The sequence below is a fragment of the Alosa sapidissima genome, chromosome 12 (assembly GCF_018492685.1).
Source record: "Alosa sapidissima isolate fAloSap1 chromosome 12, fAloSap1.pri, whole genome shotgun sequence".
NCBI lineage: Eukaryota > Metazoa > Chordata > Actinopteri > Clupeiformes > Clupeidae > Alosa > Alosa sapidissima.
The window spans coordinates 29,999,355-30,018,133 of record NC_055968.1 but is presented as its reverse complement, the minus strand read 5'-3'; the positions used below and the strand labels follow the sequence as shown (position 1 = coordinate 30,018,133).

Genomic DNA, 18,779 nt, shown 5'->3' with positions numbered 1-18,779 from the left:
CAGAACACACCCAGCACCAGCCCCCATACTCCACTGACACCCCCCCCCCCCCACCTCTCTCTCTCTCTCCCTCCCTCTCTCTCTCTCTCTCTTCCTTCCATCTACTTTTATCAGTTTCCTTCACACCTCTTCTAAATAACTATCATGTCCCAAACCATCCCCAAAACTTCTTGGAAATTGTAACTCTCTACACAGATTTGGACTGCCCTTCCATTTCTGTCCTGTCCTGTCTTGTCCTGTCCCTCCATCCTGGCACACAGCACTGTGGACGTGGCGTGCCTCGGAGCCAGCGCAGGAACTGTGCCGAGACGGGCGACGGGTGTCCCCTCAGCAAACTCTCCCTCTGCCGCCGCCGCCGCGCGTCCGCTCTCTGCTTCCACAGCAGCGGAGTCTCGGCGGGGTGAAGGGACACGCTGGACATGTCGGCCCCGACCAGCGGTGCAGCACAACGGGGCTGCGGCAAGTACACTGTGATGCCCACGAGATACAGAGATCCAGGGGAGCCAGAGGATCGCTTCACATTAAAATCGGTTGCACAAGGGATGGACCATTAGGTGTGGCCCGCAGTTGTCTCTGAGCTGCATGCTGTCACTCTTCCTAAGAGACTTGTTTTCGCTCCAAACAATGGATTGTGGCCCTTTCTCTTTCTCTCAAACACATTCACACACAGATTCACCCATGCGTGTTCAGACTGCCACACATATGCATACCTTTCGCATACGCACAGTAGGTAAAGAGTAGGTTCTCTCTTGTTCTCTCTCTCTCTCTCTCATTGACAGACACACCACACAGAGGCAGGCACACACACGCACGCACACACACACACACACACACACACACACTGTACCGTGCAGATCTCGGATAATCCTCTGGAGCTGGCTCTCCCCCACAGCCGGACTGGTTGCCATGGCCACACACACCCTGGCAAAAGGGGTCGGGGGGTCACGAAGAGTCTGCTGAGTCAGACAGTCAAAGATATTCAGAGCCAACAGAGACAAAAGACACACACAAACACACACTAGGTGAGCAGACTCATGCACCCTCACACACAGTGTGTTAACTGACTCACACACAAACATACTGATTTTCAAATGACAAAATCAACACCAACACATCTTGTGATTAATATTGTAATTCAATAAAAATGGCAAGGGCAGAGCCATACACAATCAACATGTTGCTCCATGAGCACTAAAGGTAGTGGAGTAATTTGATTGATTGTTGAGCTCACGAATCGGCATCCTTTCACAATCCTTCCATTGCAGAATGTGCATACAATTTTAAAGCACCTCAACAAGAAGTGCAAACCTTACAATTTCCAAATGTAGGCTACATCGTGTTCAGTTAGCACCTAGAGGATTTTCTGTCTGTCTATTATCTCTTTCTAATATGCTGGGCCTATTTCATTTCATGAGTGCTAAATGTGAAATGCACAACGTTACGTCCATGCACTGCAAATGTTGCTTGTACACCATCATGATGAGTGTGTGTGTGAGATCGCGATCGACCACATAGGAAATGGTGAGACAGACTCCCAGAATTGAATTTAATGCTGTGAGACAAAATTATGTCGCCGCAACTTCTATGATGGCAGTGGCCTACATTAGACAGACTGGCATGTAACGTTACCAGTCTGGGGCAGCTAGTCAAGCCAGTACAGCACAGTTTGTTAGGTAACAATTGAATAGCTTAATTTCCGTTTCAGATGTTAATGATACACGAAGACGTCAGAAGCTGCGATATACTATGACCACTTCTCAAATTCATACTTAAAGTAGGTTTGATTATAGTTCCAGCCAGACTACATTTAGACAAGGCTGGCTAGCCTACAAGGTTTTTAAAGCAAGGTATTAGATGTTAGGTGTATATCTGAAACTGACATTTCAATATAACATTAGGGGTTTGATGTACACAGCAATCGACGAATAATCTGCTCTGTATCAACACGAAAAATGAATTTAATCATACTTATTGCCAGATGTCCCACAGCAGTCAACATAGTTTACACTGAGTAACAAACTTGCTAGTTACGCTCAACTAAGTGATTGGCAGTTGTCTGAGCTAATCAGAGGAGGACATCCGTATACGTCACTTAAAATTGTGCTTACCTGTGGTGATTAAAGACTTCCAACAGAAAATCCAACACTTGCATTTATTTATTGATAATATATTATGTAACAAGACAAACGATTTCAATACTGGGCTCTATTAGAACAACATACTTGCTGATCCCACCCTTGCCTTTTACTCCATTCTCATTGGATAAGGAAGGATTATTACAATCGATAGTTTGGTTGTAAAGCGCAAAAGTAAGTAAACACGGGCATCCCTGTTTGTGGGATCATATGATCAATTTCAAAATTTGAAGTAGTTACAGGGGGAAAAAACATTAAGAGCATTCCTTCGTAGGACGTAGCCTATTGCCATTTTTTATTCTATGGTTCACACACACATACACACACACACAGGTTTAATAGTCTGATTTATTCACAGGTCTAGTAGAGATCTAGTAGCTGAATAGTAGTAGTGTGCTGGTTATTGGTACGGTTACAGTGTGTCTATAGCCTTCTTCAAAATTGGTAAGATAAGTAATTTGAATCAGGCAACAATGGACACCTAAATCCACCGTTTGGATTTCATCACTGTTTGTTTCAGCCAATGGGTGGAAAGAATGATTACTCTGGGCTTGTGTAGGACCTATGGTAGGACCCTGTACAACACACTCATTTGTTTGAGTCTGTGTGGATTTGAGGTGAGAATTGTATTTATTTAACACAATTTCCCTGTGCTGTGCGTAATAAGAGAAGTGTTGTAATGGTATAATGTAATGTGTGTATTATTTTCAGGTCTGATATTCTTCAAAGTCTAATATATTCATGCGACGTGTGAGAGTGAGCTATCTTGTAGCTATGCCTAATGTTGTAGCTAATATCAGTTCGTAATGCAAATCTCTGTGATGGTAACATGCCTAAATAGAAAAAGTCAGTAAATTGAGACGGGGAAACATTATGAACAATCTATTTGTATCACATATCAGGGTGTTTAGTCTGTTATTATATATAGCCGTCTTGTAACCTGGAACTCCGCTAACGTTAGCTAGACAAATAAGTTACGCGGTTTGCTAGACCTGTTGGCGAGGTTATTGATGGACAAGTTGGTTGAATTCACTCATACCACTGGCCTAGAATAATTAAGATGCCTATGGGTAATACCCATTGCTTTGTCCAGGACACATAAAGATGACCACCGCCGCAAGGCCAACTTTCGAACCCGCTCGAGGGGGGCGAGGCAAAGGAGAAGGCGACCTTAGTGCATTATCAAAACAATATTCTAGCCGAGATCTACCGGGGCACACAAAAATCAAGTACAGGTAAGTACAGCGATTGCACCATTACCTCAAAAGCGGTTGAATTTTATTTCTTATTCACTTGCTCGTAAAATGCATCGTTGTTATGCATTTTACTCGTTATTTCGTTATTATTTTGTCCCTTTGAAACCACACAGTTTGCAAGAAATGTCAATACAATTAAAGGGTTTCATTTCACGATGTAAAGATGGTTCAAATAAATTTACTCATGAGATGGCTCATAAATGAGTAGGGGTGTCCAAAGTTTTGACTAGTACTGTGTATATTAGGGTGTTCCTTCAAGGAAATGGATCATTATTCATTTCTGGTCATTGTTTCATCAGGCAACCAACCCAGGATGCCCCTGAGGAGGTGCGTGCCCGTGACTTCCGTCGTGAGCTGGAGGAACGTGAGAGAGTCGCTGTGAGGGACAAGACCAGGGAGAGGGGACCCAGGGGTAAGGGCACTGCATTGATTTTCTTTTTTTCACCAGTGAGCTTCAAAGAAGCTTGTGTGTTTGGATGGTGAAAGTAAGATGCTATCCTTGGCCTTGTTATAGAGCACACCACATCGTCGTCGTCCTCCTCTTCTTCCTCTAAAAGACCCCGTCTCGATCAGATCCCAGCTGCAAACTTGGACGCCGATGATCCACTCACAGATGTATGATGTTTTAAGTTCTTATTGAAACGTTACTGTGTTGTATGATTTTGTTTTTAACTCTTAAGTGATGTTGTACCTTACCCTGCTGCTTCCTTTATGCCTTCATCATTTTAGGACGACGAAAACTCTGACTCCGACTCTGACAGCGACGATGACACTGCCGCCCTGTTGGCTGAACTGGACAAAATTAAGAAGGAGAGGGCAGAAGAGCAGGAGCGAAAGGTACATTTCATATTCAATCTACCCAGCCAATGGGTAAATATTCTGTTGACTATTATTTGAAGGGACACCAGGCAAGCCTGATGCTTTTTCTACGAAACTCCCCCTCGAAACTCCCCCTCGCTCGCATCCCGTTCACTTTACATGGGCTTACGTCATCCGTTGCAGAACTGAATTGTGGGTCCATTGCGTCTCGTCGCTCGCGTCTAAGTTCAACTTTTGCTACACCAACGGACAACAACAGACGGCACCAGCCAATCAAATTACAGTTATACTTCAAGTCATTTGCATAGCTACCGTCGGGAACACCCACTGGCATGCGTTGATGGAACGCAACTCTGTGTGGGAGCCGTTACACACACACACACACACACACAGGACCATTTTCTTTTGTATTTACCCAATGGTGGAACGTGATGCCAACCTCTTCCACAGCAGGGGAGTCCCAACTCTGTGTGTGCCTCCAACTCTATCATAACTAACAAACCTAACATGCCAAACTCACACTTACCATGCGCTTCCTTTTCTATCCACCGCTATCTCTTTTGATGACTTCTTCTCTCTCTTGATTACTTCCTCTGGTTTTCATTTAAACTTCTGCACCATCACCCTCTGGTTATTGTGAATTGTTTGCAAAGGTAGTATTTATTGTGTCAGTAAAGTCTCCTTTTGCATGGTAGCTTGGCTGTTAAACGTTCCACATACTCGACGCACCCGACCTGTAGCGCGACAATGTGACGTCACAGAAGTGCCGTAACCATTTATACTCGCGCGTCATGGTCACAACACTAGTTGCAATATTCTCCTGAACAGAGGTGTCGCTGTTGTGAAAAGATTAATGCTAACTATGTTACACAGCAGAAGAAGCTGCATTAAGAAACACTAGTAGCAGAGAATGTAAACGGGCTCTGCTATTAGCTAGCCTCTGTGATGATACTTCAGACTTTGGTTGCTACTATTCACAACTACCACCATCATTATCATCTAGTTTCCAAGGTGTGCGCACAGGTAGGTAGATAGATAGATAGATACTTTAGTCATCCCGAGGGAAATTTTTAATAATTTAAACAGTTTAGTTAGCTGGCTAGCTAGCTAGCAGCTGGCTGAGTTTGTGTAATTTCCTGAAGTGGAAAGAGATTTTGTTCAGGCCTTAATAGATATCCTTTGTTTGAAAATAAATAGTTTCTAATCTTTCCTCTTAATTCCATGTGTTGCAACTCTCGCTGGTAACTTAATTAACTTATCCAGCAAACTATTACAAATTCACGACTGTAACAAAACACTGCAACTCTCGCTTGCCCTCGAACTAGTCCATCTTCCTGTTTCCGCTTTGTCGCGCTCGTCTGAAAAAAAATGAGTGGTGCGCTACCTGGCTAAAATCCTGGCGCGCCAGCAAGATCTACGTCATTTTGACGTCACGGTGTCGCGCTACCGGTCGGGTGCGTCGAGTATGTAGAACGCCTTAGTCTTCCACTACTAAATCAAAAGATGTAAATCTGGTGTGTGTGTGTGTTATGTAGGACAGGGAGCAGAAGGCTGAAGAGGAGAGGATTCGCATGGAGAACATCCTGAGTGGAAACCCGCTTCTTAACCTGGCAGGGCAGCAGCAGCAGCAGCCCGTGCCGACTCCGGCCTCCTTCCAAGTTAAGAGAAGGTAACCTTATTTAAATGTTGTGTGGTCTACATCCAGAGGATCTGTCACACATGTATGTTATAGGGTTACACACACACACTAGGGATGGAAATTAAATATTTTGTCAAATCTACCAGCCACTCAACTTTTTCCACCACCCACTAACGTTAGAGATACGGTATGAAAGTGTGATGTGATATGATTTTACCCAAACACACACACATTCACCCAAACACACACACACTCTCACACACACACTCTCACACACACACTCTCACACACACACTCTCACACACACACACTCTCACACACACACTCTCACACACACACTCTCACACACACACTCTCACACACACACACTCTCACACACACACACTCACACACACACTCTCTCACCCAAACACACACACACTCACCCAAACACACACACACACACACATTCACCCACACATTCACCCACACACACACACACATTCACCCACACACACACACTCACCCACACACACACACACACACACACACACACATTCACCCACACACACACACACACACATTCACCCACACACACACACACACACACACACACTCTCACACCCAAACACACACTCACCTACACACACACACACACTCACCCAAACACACACACACATTCACCCACACACACACACACACACATTCACCCACACACACACACACACTCACCCAAACACACACACACACACACACTCACCCAAACACACACACACACACACACACTCACCCAAACACACACACACACACTCACCCTCACCCAAACACACACACACACACACTCACCCAAACACACACACACACACATTCACCCAAACACACACACACACACACACACACACACACACACATATTCACCCAAACACACACACACACACATTCACCCAAACACACACACACACACGCTTATAACATTCACCCAAACACACACACACACACACACACACACACACACACACACACACACGCTTATAACATTCACCCAAACACACACACACTTATAATATTCACCCAAGAACACACGCAAAAGCAGTGCATCTTGTTTACATTGATGTCAGTATTGACATCAATGTAAGGAAATGTGCTGCCAGGAAATGAGCTCACTGTGGTGTTCTCTGTGGTGGAAGGAGTAAAGGAAGAAGTGCCTCACAGTTTCTTTCATTTTCAGGTGGGATGATGACGTTGTTTTCAAGAACTGTGCGAAAGGAGTCGATGAGGCCCGCAAAGAGAAACGTTTCGTCAATGATACCCTTCGGTCTGAATTTCACAAAAAGTTCATGGAGAAGTATGTTAAGTAGCATTTGAATAGAGAATGTGTGTATTGCCCTTTCTTGTCTGTTTTTGTTCAATTCACTCAATAAAGTTATTTGTATCTTCCACGTATTATTGAAGGGTTCATGTCAACTTACACATTCTCATTGCATTCACACCACCTCAGACAAATGTCAGAATCAAAAATGGTTATGTTTTTTGAGGGAAGGAGGGATGTTTATTTTAATACAGATGTAATTAAATTGATTGGGCTACGTTTCTTGAAAATGTATGGTTTGGTTCTCTGTGGATCTCAAGTGGCAATTAGAGTAGGCTAGCCTACCCCTATGGCCATTTGTATTAAACGCCACTTAGGAGGAGGTCACAAAGCATGCCATCAGGTGGTTCAACCTGGCGGCAGATCGGGCCACTAGGAGACGTCCCGCCTCCTCCCAAACAAACGGAGTAGCCTAAGCCAATAGGAGAAATAAGTAGTTTTAAATAAAATGTTTTTTTATTGAAATTCTTGTCGTTCACCAGTTATTCATTTTCTGATATTTTAGCTGTGCACTGCGCAGCATTTCATTGAAGTTGTAGCCTAATAGATAACATATATGTCTGCACCGACCTCCCTATATAAAGCACTAAATTAGGTTTTGACCACAAAATGAATGTAGTAACTTAACAAAAACATAATAGGCTATAACCTATAACTTTACATAAATGTAAATGTCAATTTTATATTTCCATTAAGCTATCACTTTTGTACAGTAAATGCATGACTTGAACCTTTCTGTTAGGCCTATTGACAATATTGTTAGGTTAAAAATAGGCTACAAGGCAATGCAGATTTAAGCTTACGCCTATTGCTGTAGTAGCCATAGTTTAGTTTATCCTATTTTGTCCTACAACAAGAACAGAAGGGCTTTTGAAAATGAGATAGACGGGTCCAAAACGGACCCGGGCCAGATGAGCCTTTATGGGTCCGCTGCGGGTCCGCGGCGGATGTATCTGTCAATTTACGGGTCCCAAACGGACCCGCCGCGGAGGACGTTTAAAATCGCGGATGCGGAGCGGATGCAGCGCGGAGCCACGGCGGGTCCGCGATCCGCCTTCGTAGCGGACCCGTTCCTGAGAGCATCTGGACTCCGATACGGGTCCGTTTCGCGGGTCCGTTCCGGACGTCGTCATACATCCGCGGCGGATCCGCCGCGGAGTCCTTTTGCTGTGTGGGTTATTAAGCTACATTCCCTGCGTGGAACTACTTTTTAAGACAGGCTTTCTGTTCTCAGTGGGAGAGGCGAAGTGCAAGTTCGTCTGACTCTGATCAGTAAACTCGCGTTTGTGGCCGAGTGGAGAGCACATAGTGCAATGTGGTTTAAGGTTTTCTATGCTCTAAGTAGCCTAAGCTAAATCAACAATTCGCACTCAAACGTAATATTGCTTTGATGTCACACAACCGTCTCACCCTGGCAGAAAGGATAGGCTTATGCAAATGCAAGACAATTTCGTGGCAGAATGTATAGGCTACCCAGGTGAACGTGGATGAGAACCAATTACCAATGATTTGGAAGATAGGTATAGTTCCGTTTGGGAGGGGTATGCAGCCAACCAGACCGACACGCAAGCAAAAGAGACCAAATTAGGCTTCTAAAGAAAAAATATCTCCTGGGAGTAACATCATCGTGAAATCTAAGGTGGGAACATGTTTATCCTTTTACTCATTATTGCATTGTACTAGAACTAGATTATGAGCGCAATTTAGTAAAGTGTGCGCTTGTTTTAGTTGTGTTCCGCTCTCGTTTTTTTTCTAAATGAGCGCACTATATAGACCGTGTATGGTTGTAACATGGGGTGAGTAACACCATTTAGATAGATAGATAGATACTTTATTGATCATTTCCACAAAACAGGAATAAGATATTAGACATATGATCACCTCAGCATTTTGCACAATTCCACCACTATGGTGATTTTTAAGCCTATAATGTCACTTGTTCTAATTTTGAGAACTGAGTTTGACAAGACGGTAAAGAAAAAAAAAAACAAGCTATATCTTGTTTAGTAGCCTACTTTTAGTTTTGCTAAAGGTAAAACCCACATATTATATTAAACTGTAGTCTCTGAGGCAAAACATGATGCATTTATCCAAGCATAAACCAGCACTATGGCTGAGGGGGGTAGGTTAATTGGGACACATTATGTGTTAGCCTACCCACCCCACATTCAAATTAGTAAAATGTATAGATTTCAACAATTGTATATAATGCTTCAGTATTGGGGGGTTGACCTGCCCCACACCTCACCTGGAAACGGCATCCTTTCCGGACAACTTAAAAGCAACACCAAAGAACTTTTCCTCTGTCGCACGCACTATTTGTTTATCCAGCACCGGCTTTGCAAATAACAATGTCCACAGACAAGGTAGAATATGTTGCATGATTTTATGAAAGTACGATGTATTGCGACATCAGATGCAAGTCAAATGTGTAGTTTCTCATGTCTCATTCCATCGAACTACAGATCCGCTACCCGATCCAGCAAACTTACAATGCGGTTATAGCCGATAGGCTAGAGGGCCGCGAAGCGAATGCAGAAAGCGCCGTTCGCCCTGTTACGAGTTGATGAACCACTGAAACGATTTTGGAAACATTATTTTAAGGTACAAAAAACTCTTTGGTGTTGCTATAAGACATTACACACACATAGCCTACACACCCATACACGCAACTCGGACACAAAAATGCATGCAACCACCCATATCGCTACTTTAGTTAGCCTAACATACATAAATAAATAAAAAGACAATGTTCTCCTGTGTCCATAGGCCCATTTCAATGTCCACCATGCTTTTAAAACATATTGGAGGGTGTGGCCTCTCTTTTTCTATCTTTTATCTAACTGTGACAACTTCAGTATGTTAGACCCTACAACCCAGCTAGGGTAGGTATAGGTTAACAATGGGCCACCTACATCAAATTGCAAGGTCTGTGATTTCCTTGCAGAAATTTAAGTTGGTATATCGGAAGTACACAAATGCAGGTATTTTGAAAAAGGTTTGTAGCTCAAAAATATAGTAAGTTACAGGAGATAGGCTTTTTAGGGCAGCCGTGGCCCACTGGTTAGCACTCTGTACTTGTTGCCGGTTCGAGCCCCGACTAGTGGGCCGTGGCTTAAGTGCCCTTGAGCAAAGGCACCTATCCCCTCACTGCTCCCCGAGCGCCGCCGTTGTAGCAGGCAGCTCAATGCGCCGGGATTAGTGTGTGCTTCACCTCACTGTGTGTTCACTGTGTGCTGTTTGTGTTTCACTAATTCACCGATTGGGTTAAATGCAGAGACCAAATTTCCCTCACGGGATCAAAAAAGTATATAGCCTACTTATAGCCTACTTATACTTAGATGAAGCGAAAAGTGCAAAAAACAGTCTTCCCCTAAAATGAGTGCGAAATGAATGAGCGCACTATTTAGCCTATACACAAAGTTAGTAAAACGAGCTGCAGGCTATAGACTAATAAAACAAGCATAAAAGTGAGTGAAATGAGCACACATTCAGCACGTTTTCATTCCGGGAATAAACCGTTTTGAATCAGGTCATTGTCCAAATTCCGTTTATGTCAATATTCCGTTAACCTGTTTACAAGCAAGTAATGTCACATTTTGAGGATGTTTACAGCAATCGACATTATTCCGAATAAGTCAGTGACGCAGCCTACAAATAGGCTCCCAACGCATGACCTAAATCTTCGCTGGTGGAATTCCCTCTTTTGGCTGCATAATACAACGTCTTTAGGGTCTTCCACCTGGCTAATTCACTTGTTCAGGTGTGTATGTCGATAGACAGCCACATTAAGTTTTTTTTTTTTTTTTTTTTACAAATCTTTTTAAAAACGTATTACATTTTCTCCCGTCGATTAACTGAACTCCATGACATTTGCATGATTGCAAGACATAAGTTCCAAGTGTGTGCGTTGATTCGCCATGATTAGGAAAGTGCGTGCAAGACACATCATTGTATCTTAATTCTGTGCGAATTGAGCTTGCGCAGTAGCCTGACGAGCCAGACCCACATTAAAATGTAGGGTCTGGGCACTCACCGTTCGCAGTGCTCACTCAGGGATAATCGGTTGTCTTTCAAATTTCCTCTGCACGCAATAAAACCGCAATAGGAATAGAATATGAGTCCCATGGTTTCCCACCAGCGGAGCTAGTTGGCTAGTTCAAACTTTTGCCAACTTAATAAAAGCTTAACTCGTGTCACACTGTTAGCCAACAGCAACATTATCTTATTTGTTTCCAAGTAGCAGGGAATTCAAGCCAAACCTTTGCAACTCTGCCATCAATCATTATGTTAAGCCCGCATAACAACTCTATACACGATTTGATTAGATTGGCCAGATAGAAGTTTAATTTTTCGAGCTCACAAGCCAATGGAGAGTTGCTAGACTAGCCCTGGCAGCAAATGTAATTGCTGCGTCTAGATTTCTAGGCTACTTGCGCAGGCCCACAACGCTCTTCCCTCTGGGAGCATTCCGCTTAGGTGTTTTCATGACCCAGTATTCCGTTTACAACAGGCCTATGCTAGCTGGTGTGCAAACGGTTTATTTCCTATTAAACCTTTTTCGGTTTATTTCAATCAGAATAAGTGTTTACTGTTTACAAGACACACGCATATTCGGTTTATTCCGTTTAACCGTTTATTGGCTGCATGGAAGCACGATGAAAGTAAAAAAAACTAGCACATATTCTGTCGAAAATCCTTCACAAAAAAGTTGCCATGACAACTCCTTGCTCCTTAGTAGGAGGCTACTTGTTTCTACTTCCAGTCCACTAGTTCCACAGTAGCCAATGAGTAGCCAAATGTGTAGGCCTAGGCTAACTTCCTTATGGATTAAACTACCAGGCTAACCCGTGTTATCGCCTGCCCTCTCTGTGCATTGTTCTGTAATTGGAAAGTATTTTTCTAACATATGAGATTGATGAGACACATTTGAGAAAATGTCTGTTAAGATCTTACATTATAACTAGAAAAGCATTTCCTGAAGGAAATACAGTGCATGCAAAGTTGTTGCTAGATTGGTTGCTAGGGCAATCATGCTTGTTGCTAAGTTGGTTGGTAAGTCAGTAAGACATTTTGGAAGCAGTTGCTAGGTTGTTGCTAGGGTACTTAAAATAATTGCTAAGGTGTTGCTAGGGTTAACATAATAGTTACTATGCTATAAAATGTAGTTGATAGGTTGGTTGCTAGGGTATTCATGCTCGTTGCTAAGTTGGTTCCTATGTTGACATTTTGGAAGCAGTTGCTAAGTGGTTGCTATGGTACTTGAGGTGGTTGCTAGGTTCTTGCTAGGGTATCTAAGGTGGGTACTATGATATAAACAGTGGTTGCTAGGTTGTTGCTAGGGTACTTAAGGTAGTTGCTAGGGTGTTGCTAGAGTAATTATAGTGGTTACTATGATATAAAAAGTAGTTGCTAGGTTGGTTGCTAAGGTGGTTGCTAGGGTGTCATTATGGAAGTGGTTGCTAGATTGTTGCTAGGGTACTTAAGGTGGTTGCTAGGTTGTTGATAGGGTACATAAGGTGGTTGCTAGGGTGTTACTAGGGTAATTATAGTGGTTATTATGATAAATAGTGGTTGCTAGGTTGGTTGCTAGGGTACTTAAAATGGTTGCTAGGCTGTTGCTAGGGTAATTATAGTGGTTGCTATGCTATAAAAAGAAGAGAAAGAAAGCCTATTATGATGTCATAAAGTCAATGTTAAGTCTATGGAATTTAGTTTTTATTTAATATCTCAAAAAGTAAAAGTCATAGAAATATGAAAAGTCATAGAACCAAAATTTGGTTCAAGAGCTATTCAAGCTGAACCAAGTTTCTACAATAAGCGGTTCAAGCGAAATTAGGGCCTGGAAGAATAATAATAGGTCGGAAAAAGCCAAAGGATTAACAATACAGTGCATTTGCATGCACTGTAATTATGTGATACGTTATGAGAAAAGCTCTTCAATTTGTTTTTACTTTGTGTGTGTGCAGTTTTTCTGAACATATCATTCCCATTATATTTCATTAAACAAGGCTAAAGCAAGCTTTTTAAAATTGGCGGGGCACAAATAGCCTATTCAGAATGTTTCCTTCTATCCATTATTGGCCTGGCACAAGCTACTCCGGCCATCCTCCTGGCTACAGTCCTGATAAATAAATTAACCATTGATGAACTTTTCTGTGGTGTTGTAGGTTGAGGCCTTTCAGAGATAATGACAACAACTACGTCATCTTCGTCCACCTATGAATATCCTGAAGACTATCCTGATGATGGGTGCAGCAAGGCTGATGTCATTGAGTTTGGTGCCATCGCCACTCCCATCATCTTCTCTCTAGTGACGCTCCTTAGCCTCTTTGGGAATCTACTGGTGCTCTTGATCCTGATCAAGTACGAGAATCTCAAGTCCATGACTAACGGCTTCATCTTCAATTTGGCCCTATCAGATCTCATGTTCACCCTTGGATTACCTTTCTGGGCATACTATCATCATGTTGACCAATGGACACTCGGAGAAGTGACCTGTAAGGTGGTCAATTTCGTTTTTTATGCTGGATTTTACAGTAGTGTCTTGTTTTTGACGGTGATGTCACTGCAAAGGTACAGAGCAGTAGTGTATCCCTTATCTGACCGTGGTGAAAATCGCACATGTTTTGCAGTTGCTTTGTCAATCGTTGTGTGGGTACTCAGCTTTGCGGCAGCCTTGCCTGCAACATTACGGAGCAATGTCCAGGTGCACTTCAATACCGCTCACTGCCAGTACGATGACTTGGATTTTAAAAAAGCAGGAGAATATCAACAAAATATATTTTTCTTCATTGCCTTTGTTATCATCTGCTTTTGTTACACCAGGATACTTCAAACAGTTCTGAAGTCACCAGCAAGTAAGAGAATTAGGACAGTGAAGCTCATTTTTGTTATTGTGGTTGTGTTTTTGGTGGGGTGGGCGCCGTACAACATTGTTATATTCCTAAGGTCTTTCTCTCATTTGCACCCATTTGATGATTGCAATGTGAGCATTCACCTGGATTATGCCTTCTACATATGTCGGCTAATGGCCTTCTCACACTGTTGCCTTAATCCTGTGTTCTACGCCTTTGTTGGAGTAAAGTTCAGAAAACACTTGAAAGCGATCATTCATAAGATCTCACCACCACCTCAGGCAAGTTTGGAGTCTCAGCGCACAAGGATGGTAGTTATGCCGTCGATGGGGTCCATGTACTGATTAATATGGCCTCAAATTCCTTATTTGGAGTACCTGCTCCAGGCCCTTCAGTGATTCACAACAACCGCAAGGTATATCAGTACATCATTGGGCCCATCCAGCCCAATCCAATACCCCAGCCATAGAGTCGACATTGGGGGGGTACAGATGTCCCATATGGACCCTTTCATAGGAGTTCCATTATCAGCATCATAGTTGGCCCCACAAGACTTCCTTTTTAACATTCCATATGTTATCTTAATGCAGAGGAAGTAGATTGGGGCCCAAATAGAACGTTCAAGCATTGTTTTTGTTTTTATTGTTGAAAGGGTCCATACAAATTCATGAACAGATGGAGTGATGTGTTTATACATGTTTTCTTTTCTGAAATAGTGTCTAACAGTTTTACATAGCCCTGTTCTTCCCCTTTTTGAGTTATTCTATCTAATGGCATTGATTAGGGATGAATAAATTACAACCATAACAGTAATGATATGAACAAAAAAACTATGCATTGCTATAGAGAAATGAATCCAGATAGGGAGGGCATTTGAGGAGGACATGTCCCCCTCAAAGTATATTATGATTACAGCCTTAATCCAACCTGATTAAGAGTCTGCATACCAGAGAGTGGTTGAACGGCTGGTGCTCTGGCAGACAAACTGGCTCTTGATCCTGAACATGCTTAAAGGGATATTCCACCATATGGGGAAATACTCATTTTCCACCTCCCCTCGAGTTAAACAATTGAGTTTTACCTTTCCCCTGTTCATTAAGCCGTTCTCTGAGTCTGACAGTAACACTTTTAGCTCCAGCTCATTGAATCAGATTAGACCGTTTATAGAAGAGATGCTAACAGTCTAATCTAATTCAATGAGATGGAGCTAAAAGGGCTACACCACACCACATGATATCACCATCATCACTCTCATAAACAGCTGACCTGAACCATCTATTATGCCACTCATTCTTTTTGAGCCACAAACTATAGATGCACTCCCACACTGCACTTTATGTTTCTTGGTGTTTTATGCTCCCAATGTTGTCTTCAAGGCAACGCTGCCTGGAAGGCGCTATGGTTAGGCATGGGTTAAGGTTAGGGTTAGGATTAGGTGCCTTTAAGTCGACGGTGGCGGCGCTGCCTGGAAGACGACGTTGGGGGCATAAAACACCATCGAGCGCACTTTGTGTACATAGTCTGTCTTTTATACAGTGTTTATTTTACTTGTATATTGTGTATCCTATCTGTAAATAATGCGTTGTCTGTTTATTGTGTACTGTCATTATTGTCTATATTGTATTATCTTGTTTATATATCATATTATATATATGTTGTATATTTATGTATAGGCTATCATATATTTTTTCTGTACTGCTAGAGAGACACATATACGGATAATAAAGCACATTTCTGATTAAGATATAACACATGTATGGAGCTCAGTGTATGTCTCATGTCACTTGAGGTACAAATTTGCTATTGTAAGACCCTGTCTTGTTTGCATCGTGCAAACCAGACCCTGTGCAGTTCCAGAGAACAAGGCCTGCGTACCAACCCCCATTGTGGTTTCTGCAGGCAGATGTGTTTCATTTCAACTGTGACGTGCGACGGATCTCACCTGTACAACTGAAAAATATATTCTGGTAAAACACCTGATACCTTCCATCAAAACATGAAAAGGTCAGCATGCTCCCACTCTTTGTAGAGTATCTGCCCACATATACACATACACACACACACACACACACACACAAATGCAGCCTTAATTGGAATCTGAATAGTGAATAATGTACTTTTTGGTTAAACAAGACTGTAACTAACTTCACTTAATCTTAATGTATAACATTGTTTAAATGCTCATTTCTCTTCTCTTTCTCATTCCAACTTTGAGAAGGAAATTGTCATAGGGAAACAAACTATCAACCGCAATGCAAGAGAATAATGTATGTTTAGGCCAACGTGACGGAACATAATCTTGTTATCCTTTATTTTCAAGAAATGGAGCATTGCAAAGGAGATCATCCTTTTGCTGTACTGACAATGCAGTGTACCTCAGTTTGTTAATTCTACCACAAAGTGAAAGTTTGAGTTAATTCATGCAGCCATGAGGAAGTGTTTGAACTATCAAACAATAAACTCTAGAATGGATTCTTCCCTGCATGGTGTCTCAGTCATGGTTAACACTGAACAACAAATCCAAATTAATTCTGAATGTTCATTTACAAGGATTGCTTTTGTCTGTTTCTTCTCAATATAGCATATCAGTCAGTTTACATGGCACCTAACTGTGCTATGTTAAAAACCTACCATTCTCCATCCTGCTGTAACATATACACAGTATAGAGAAAAGTATTTAGATGCCTATACCATGACACCCACAGGAACTTCAATGACACCCTATTCTTGTCTGTGGAAGTATTTGCTAATTCATTCAAAAGAGTTTTTTGTGAGGTCAGGCACTTATGTTGGACAAAAAGTCCTGGCTCACAATCTCTCTTCTAGTTCATCCCAAACGTGTTTGATAGTATAGAGAATCCTGTTCTCAGTGGGCCAGTCAAGTTCTTTACGGACATGGAATTGAAGGATTGAAGGCTAGTTTGACATCCATATGTGTATAAATATACACATAACTGCATTATTGAAGTTCTGTTGAATATACAGGTTGGTGGGTATAGAGGTTAGTAAAGGTCAAAGATTCTGGACAATATAACAGAGTATGACCAAAACTAACATCAAGAGAGAAGTGAAGAGGCTGATGTAGGGAAATGAAAAGAATAGCGGAACCTCCGCAGTCAGGCGGCAGTGAGAGTTCTCACTGAGCCATAGATCAAACATGACCAAACCACAGACCAAACATGGTTGGTTTGCAATTAGTGTCCACATACTACAAATGCACTCAACACAGGGACATTCTGCATACATTTCCATTTTACCAAGTAAGAGAATAAGCAAACAGAATGAAATAGTGAACTAAAGTTTCACTATATTCATATTTTTTTAACAATAAAGGAGCTGTTAGCACACCCTGGTGGACACTGAGAAGAGTGCAACCCACAAAGCATAAACGTAAAATATCCCCACATCCCTACCAACTTCTGTGTGTGGTGTGAAATTATTTGCTGACCACAAGACTCAATGACATAAGGGGGCACTATTGAGTCTCTGGGCCACACCTGGGGCAAAATCTCTGTCCCCGAATAGATACTGTGAGGGATCAAGTCAAGTCACGTCAAGTCAAGTGGGTTTCACCATGGATATAAAAAATAAAAATATATAACAAAAAAACATTTGAGACGCATTCTTATTATTATTCCTTATTAAGTCAGTGGTGTTGTAGGTGATATGGGTGCGAAATTAGCCTATACCCCCCCCCATCTGATAATATAAAATTAGGACGCCTGAGAATCTGATGAAATATCTAGGAAAGGTAGAGGTAAGACTGGTATTTATAATTGTGACAAACAACAACACTGATTAAAACAGATGATAGATCCGTATGGTGACAAATCGCATTTGTACTCTCTTCTACTATTTGCTAGACATCCAGAGCTTCGATTCAAGTCCAAATTTGCTGCAGTTTTCAGGAAGTAGCCTTGCCTACTTGTATTACACACGAGAAACACGAAGAAGACGTGCATTTGTTCGTAATGTTGAAAAAAAGTTCACGTGTAATGAAGTCTGGTCTGTTATTCACCTATTCTGATTCTGAAGGAGAATGTGTTCCTTTTGGAGATTATGATCAATCGTCTATTGACGTTTATAGTCATGGTGCGTCTGTGAATGGAGGTGCTTCTTTGCGTGACGGTGTCCACTTAGCATACCATGCTTATTTCGACCCTCCGTAATAGACGTGGTACAGACAGCAGGGGTAGTAAAAATAGGGCTTTGAAGAACTTCAAAATCACCCGTGATAAGAACTGATTTGACCAGGCTACTTTATTGTATAGTAGCATAGGGTTTGTGGTTATAGTAATAGTTTACTACTGTTGGTTTACATTTTAGGCCTACTGTTTTCCTGTTAATTTGTTATGAGGGCAATATGACAAAAGAATAAAGTAAACCTGCTCAAATATGTTCAACATCCAGTATTTACTGAAAGGTGCATAATGAGGTGCTTGCCATTCAGTGGCATCATAATGTTAATTAGATGGGTAAATTTACCCCCTTCATAAACTTTTGTTTATACTCACTAGATCACACTAGTTCATCAGGAGGTACACACACCTACCAAATTTGGTGTGTGTAGCTGAAAGTATATGCCAACCACGGGATGAATCACATAAGGGGGCGCTAGCGAGTCCCTGGGCCACGCCTGTTGCCAAGCCTTTGTCCCTGAGTAGCAGGCACTACGACTGACGTGTGTACCAGATTTCATGAGGTTTCGACCATGGGAACCACCTC

The 18,779-nt window shown here is 42.1% G+C and overlaps 3 protein-coding genes and 1 long non-coding RNA gene across 7 annotated transcripts in view; 3 read left to right on the top strand and 1 right to left on the bottom strand.

The window, feature by feature from the left end:
• The window catches only part of LOC121677727 (FYVE and coiled-coil domain-containing protein 1-like), a 32,238-nt gene extending 29,997 nt beyond the window's left edge, over positions 1-2,241 (bottom strand). The window contains exons 1-2 of one of the 3 annotated variants that reach the window (XM_042056645.1): positions 2,109-2,241; positions 848-953 (exon numbers count right to left, since the gene is read on the bottom strand). In XM_042056645.1, coding sequence (XP_041912579.1) covers positions 848-908 — 61 coding nt within the window. In that variant the 5' untranslated portion in view covers positions 909-953; positions 2,109-2,241. Of the gene's footprint in view, positions 1-847; positions 957-1,968; positions 2,028-2,108 lie in introns of those variants that run through there. The other 2 variants (XM_042056644.1, XM_042056643.1) reach the window with 2 other exon arrangements.
• A 401-nt stretch (positions 2,242-2,642) lies between these two features.
• Positions 2,643-7,271, top strand: cwc15 (CWC15 spliceosome associated protein homolog). 2 transcript variants are annotated; one of them, XM_042056646.1, is made up of 7 exons: positions 2,643-2,752; positions 3,229-3,370; positions 3,691-3,803; positions 3,906-4,006; positions 4,121-4,228; positions 5,746-5,879; positions 7,057-7,271. In XM_042056646.1, exons 2-7 carry the CDS (start codon positions 3,240-3,242, stop codon positions 7,184-7,186), a joined length of 717 nt encoding a protein of 238 aa, XP_041912580.1. In that variant the 5' UTR covers positions 2,643-2,752; positions 3,229-3,239; the 3' UTR covers positions 7,187-7,271. The 2 variants fall into 2 exon arrangements, with proteins under 2 accessions (XP_041912580.1, XP_041912581.1); XM_042056647.1 differs by lacking the exon at positions 2,643-2,752 and having other exon boundaries at positions 3,211-3,370.
• A 1,189-nt stretch (positions 7,272-8,460) lies between these two features.
• On the top strand, positions 8,461-14,550 carry xcr1a.1 (chemokine (C motif) receptor 1a, duplicate 1). The gene is made up of 2 exons (XM_042057117.1): positions 8,461-8,836; positions 13,368-14,550. The coding sequence occupies exon 2, from the start codon at positions 13,388-13,390 to the stop codon at positions 14,396-14,398; it is 1,011 nt and encodes a 336-aa protein (XP_041913051.1). The 5' UTR covers positions 8,461-8,836; positions 13,368-13,387; the 3' UTR covers positions 14,399-14,550.
• Positions 14,551-15,898: 1,348 nt separating this feature from the next.
• LOC121677969 lies at positions 15,899-16,531 on the top strand. Its single transcript, XR_006021119.1, has 2 exons — positions 15,899-16,058; positions 16,375-16,531. It is a non-coding gene; the product is annotated as an uncharacterized LOC121677969 (long non-coding RNA).
• Positions 16,532-18,779: the final 2,248 nt, after the last annotated feature.